This window comes from Osmia lignaria, chromosome 16, assembly GCF_051020975.1.
Source record: "Osmia lignaria lignaria isolate PbOS001 chromosome 16, iyOsmLign1, whole genome shotgun sequence".
NCBI lineage: Eukaryota > Metazoa > Arthropoda > Insecta > Hymenoptera > Megachilidae > Osmia > Osmia lignaria.
Window position 1 is genome coordinate 3,541,509 of NC_135047.1, and position 5,337 is coordinate 3,546,845.

The window sequence follows — 5,337 nt, forward strand, 5'->3', positions numbered from 1 at the left end:
CGTCACAACACGTGCTTATTCGTCTTCGCCAAGAAATGTATCAAATTGAAACATATTTAAATTTAATGTCTAATAAATGTTGCATTTTAACAGCTAGTGCAGCGGTGCAAAAATTGTAAAAAATGCAAGACCTAAGTGCATCGTGTGCAAACCTGAAAGCATCTTTCACTTTGCGACTCTTTGATCTAAAAATTTAATATTGTTATTAATTTGAAAATTGAATTACTTATTAAAAAACTTTGCTAGTCGTCATCAATGAGAAACGAAGGCATTTCACTGATTTTGGGAAATTTATTCCCAATTCAACCTCATTTCCTTCCTTCACCGACTCTTCCTATTTCAAGTTTAAATTGGATGTTCCAAAGTAAAAGCTCGAATACCCTTCTAAGCTCTTTTGTACGGCGCTTGATGGCTGTAAAATGGCATAATGCAACAATCCAATTTACAGGATCGAGGAGTGCCTTTAAGAGGATGGAGGCATTTCGAAAATGCACGATTTGAATGGAACTGACGACGGAGAACAGGTACCATTATTTCGAGGATGTTTCAAGCTGCTCTTTAAAAAGAAAATGGAAAAAATAAAGTAAAGAACTGGTAGAATTTTCCAAGAACTGAAAAAAGTCTTTTAAAAAACGTCCACTTCGAGTTGTTCATGACGTGTCCTTAGAAATTCAAGGTTTTTACCATTTCAAAGTGAATGGACTCTGCTTAAAAGTGCCGAAAGTCATTGGAATTTCCAACAGCAATAATAATATAAATATAGGAGTCGAGAAGAGTTGGTGTTCAGCCAATTTTAAGCGCACCAATATGATGTAAGACGTTCCCTCACCGTTTCTCTGGTTCTTCATCAACCGATACCTGGTAATCGTGATTTCCAAATCATTTTTTCCTTCTACCATAGCGATAATAGGCTGATAGTGATGAACAGATAGTGGCGATCGCGATATATGATGTACCCCGGTACGGAAACGTTCATTCGGTTTTCTTCGATCGTCTTTGCTTAATCCAAAATATGTGACTTACTCGATTGAACGTTCCTCGATCGAAATTCGAGAAGGTGATCGCGTCGATCAACTGGACCTTTTCTGAAGGAACTCGTCATCGATCGACGTATCATCGATTTTTCGGTGATTGAAACACCGAGCTGTAAATTCGTCCACTCGCGCGGAGAAACATTTTTGACGAGGAAATGGAGTTCACGGGGATGATCACCGAAACGCCAGTTCATCAGAAGAGCCGGAAGCTATGGCAGTACCTTTCCACCGTTTCCGGTAACGCTTTTCTCTTTTCAAAGATCCATTGTTTGGTATTCCATGACAAATTTTGCCAGATTTATCGAGCGTATTTCTTGAAGTACCTTTTTAATTTGTGGAATTAACTAACGATCGATTATCGGATTGATAGTCGCGAAGACAAACAGCTATTTCGGTGATAAAGTATCTTTAAAACCGATTTAAACTTGATTAAAGGCTTAATTTTCGTTTATAGAAAATGAAAGAAGAACTCGCTGTTCAGTTTCAAAGATTTTTACAAAATTCTTCAAATCAGAATAGTGTTATCCTTTTTATTAATTTATCGTGATTGTCATTTGGTGCTATGTACTTTTTATAAGCGTTTCATTCTACACTTGTAGGAGTATCTCTTTTAATTTAGGATACGATCAACTTTTACGTATACGATTCTCAGGTGTTATCTCGAGGTGTACCACCATCGCTCGCTGGTGACGCAAGTTAATAATTGAATTTAAGTGTAACGAAAGTAACGTTAACGCACGAATTATCTCTAGATAATCGAATGATTCCACAAGTCACAAGCACTTTCATTTTACAGTTTCTACAATTAAGATTACCTCATCTCTGCTCGAGTACTAAAATTAATCAAATTAATTATTAATTTCTTACATTATGACTATATGATCAGAGTTCAAGTGGTTTTTGAATATCTCTGAAGGGTGTGTGCCTGTGCCTGGCAGGTTTCACCGTGAAAAGTTAATTTCCCTGTAATTAATTTTCAGTATACCAACTCCAAATTTCACTGAAATTCATCGCCTGAAACCACCTTTTCCAGTAATTGTTAATTAGTAACAACATTTAAAGCTCGAGTATGCTTGCACTGGTTGAAAATTTTCAAATTGTTTCGAATATTCATCAGTAGCTGTAATTAAATTATCTACTAATTTAAATCTTATTTTTCAGCATGTGTGCTGGTAGTTGGGGTTGGAACAGCCATGGCATGGACCTCGCCAGTGCTTCCCAAGCTTTATCTACCAGATTCGTTCATGGTGTTAACCGAGGAACAGGGTTCCTGGGTGGGCTCTCTCTGTGCACTCGGTGCAATCTGCGGTGCATTTCCAGCTGGAAAGCTGGCGGATAAATACGGCAGAAAAAAGTTCCTCCTTATGCTATCCGCTCCATTTTTAATCTCCTGGGGGACCATCATATTCGCTGCTAGCGTCTGGCTCCTCTACATCGCCAGATTCGTGGGTGGGATCGGTGTTGGGGCTACTTGCGTCCTCGGACCGACATACATATCAGAAATTTCTGAGGTCTTGACCAGAGGAACCCTCGGCGCCTTATTCCAGGTCTTTCTCACCGTTGGAATCTTAGTTGCTTTCATTCTAGGAAACTACTTAAGTTACAATGCCTTCAACATCATCTGCACTATCATCATCGTCATCTTTCTCGGTACTTTCTACTGGATGCCTGAATCTCCTGTCTGGTTGGTGGTAAGCGATTATCATTACAGATAATCCTTAATTAAAAGGAAGTATAAATGAAAATATTTCTTCTGTCCGACGGTTTCAGGGTCAAAAAAGAAGGCAAGATGCCAATGTAGCGCTTGCAGTGCTCCGAGGGGATGCTTACGACCCCGGGCAGGAATTAAACGAGATGCAAAGTGCGGCGGATGCGAGTACCGGTAAACAACCGAGCATCTTAGACATGATGAAATCTCCAGTCTCTAGAAAAGCTATGCTAGCATCCTTTGGCATGATGTTTTTCCAACAAGCATCTGGTATAAACGCTGTCATCTTTTATACTATGATGATCTTCAAAGCGTCTGGAAGCTCGTTGGCGCCGGAAGTGGCCTCCATCATCGTGGCCTTCGTACAGGTAGAAAAATTGACTATTCTTCGAAAGAAACATTTCTCGTTTCTTTTCTCTGCGATCGTTCCGTTTCAACATGTTGAATATTCTTCGGCACAGTTTATAATGTCAGTTGTCGCGGCGGCGATTGTGGATCGAGCTGGAAGGAAGCCGCTGCTCATGATTTCCAGCGGTGTTATGTCAGCCAGTCTAATCGCTCTAGGATACTACTTCAGGCAGAAAGACAGCGGAAGTGACGTCAGCTCGCTCGGCTGGTTGCCATTGACTTCCTTGATCGTATTCATGGTAGCATTTTCCATCGGGTAAGTATACAGTGACACTTGTTTATCGTGGATTCATAATTAATTAAACGATCTCTTGTTTAGATTGGGACCAGTTCCTTGGATGTTAACAGGCGAGCTGTTCCCTACGGAAACCAAAGGAGTTGCATCCAGTGCTGCGGTTATGTTGAACTGGTTCATGGTGTTCTTGGTCACGAAAACATTCCCATCGATGAACGAAGAATTGGGCACTGACAAGACGTTCTGGATTTTCGCAGGCATCATGGCCAGTGCAACTGCGTTCACTTATTTCTTAGTTCCGGAAACCAAAGGGAAAACGTATCAAGAGGTCCACAAATTACTACTAGGCAGTACTCGAACGACCAAACCAGTCCCTTAATCAAAATCAAAGCGTTTCTCTCTTCACTGCCTTCCTTTATTTTTATGATACACTCATCGTGCAAAATTTCGCGACATCCTTCATATCCATTAAAAGAGTTCAATTAATTTAATTGTTCATCGATCATCGATTCTTTTTTCGACTGAATACACTGATACGAATTTTGTTTTGACAACATTGACTGCCGACGGTCACCGATGATCTTAAATGTTATGTAATTGAATAATTTATGAAAGAAAAAGCAGGCAAAATTTATAAATAGCGTTATTATCTTATTAAATTCCAAGCTTATTACGTGTTAAAATATCTATCGCAACATGTAAAATCAATTACGATGACCCTAGTTAATCAAAGGACCTTGGCTTTTTCATTTTTCGATGAAAATTTCGTAACTACAGTTTCTATCGAGGGTGTCTAGAAGATATCAGTAGCGGCTATCGTAAGTTGAGCGATATCTCGATGGCTGCTCTTCACGATGGAAAGATTCCCAATGCAATGGCGAACTTTTACCAGTTAAACGTTCGCCAATGCACTGGTAATCGTTCCATAGTGGAGGGCAGGCATCGAGATATCGTTCTTTTAACGTAACACTTAGCTTGAGTTATCATTTTTTATTTGTTTTTTATTTTACTTTTTCCAATCGTGGAGAATGGCGACCGAGAGACGAGTAGGTACCTCCCAAGACGATAACCAAGATAACGACTGAGGCTATTGACGAATAACCAATAAATCGATCGCATAAATTTTTACTCTCTTTTTCAAATCGTCAATTTTCTTTAGAGCGTAACGATGACACAATTTTTCGATTTTCTTGTAAGACAATAAACGTAATATCAACATATATTTATATTTATCCTGTCCCGGTTGTTTATTCATTCCTCCACGGATTTACCTCCGCTGACATACAAAAATAATTGAAAGCAATCTAGTCCGTTCGAGGACAACGACAACGAGATATGTACACTGGAACGTAACGAGAGTGAATAAACGAAATCACCTACGTGTTTCCACGCAAGGCGATCGTTCAATTGCATAATGATCGTAACAATTAAATCGCAATTGGCGTTAGAGGAAGAACGAAGAAATTCGAATACACCGTCCACCGCGATGATGCAACGCGATTTCAGCGAATCGAGTCTCGAATCAAGTGTATTTTTTCCCACTTTTGGATCAAGGCTGTTCCAGGTAGCCGGGAAAGTATGATTCTGACGTCAAGTACTCGACGATCGTCGCCGATCGACACACTTACCGCGAGATAACGCGATGAAATTCATCGATCGCGTTTTTTCTTCGTCGACCGCTGAAATTTTCCAAGAAAAACAGGCGGACTATTATAAGGAAAAGCAAACAAAAGGCTGACGTTATCGGAAACGATGCTACCACTACTGTCCGCCTTCTCAACGATCGACGGCCTGTCATTAACGAACGCATAATTAATCAGCTGAGCTAGACCAGTTTCCGTGAAGATTTAAAGCGAAAGTCGATCGAAAGTCGGGTTTAATTAAGAAAACTTTCCGTTCGGGCGACGAGCACGCATCGATATGCAGAGATTATAATTCACGTGCATTATCCT

At 40.0% G+C, this 5,337-nt stretch overlaps 1 protein-coding gene across 1 annotated transcript; it reads left to right on the forward strand.

Annotated features, from left to right (window-relative positions):
- The first annotated feature begins 978 nt into the window (after nucleotides 1–978).
- Nucleotides 979–4,617, forward strand: LOC117600653 (facilitated trehalose transporter Tret1). Its single transcript, XM_034316362.2, has 5 exons — nucleotides 979–1,271; nucleotides 2,196–2,725; nucleotides 2,805–3,110; nucleotides 3,204–3,406; nucleotides 3,470–4,617. Exons 1-5 carry the CDS (start codon nucleotides 1,190–1,192, stop codon nucleotides 3,762–3,764), a joined length of 1,416 nt encoding a protein of 471 aa, XP_034172253.1. The 5' UTR covers nucleotides 979–1,189; the 3' UTR covers nucleotides 3,765–4,617.
- Nucleotides 4,618–5,337: the final 720 nt, after the last annotated feature.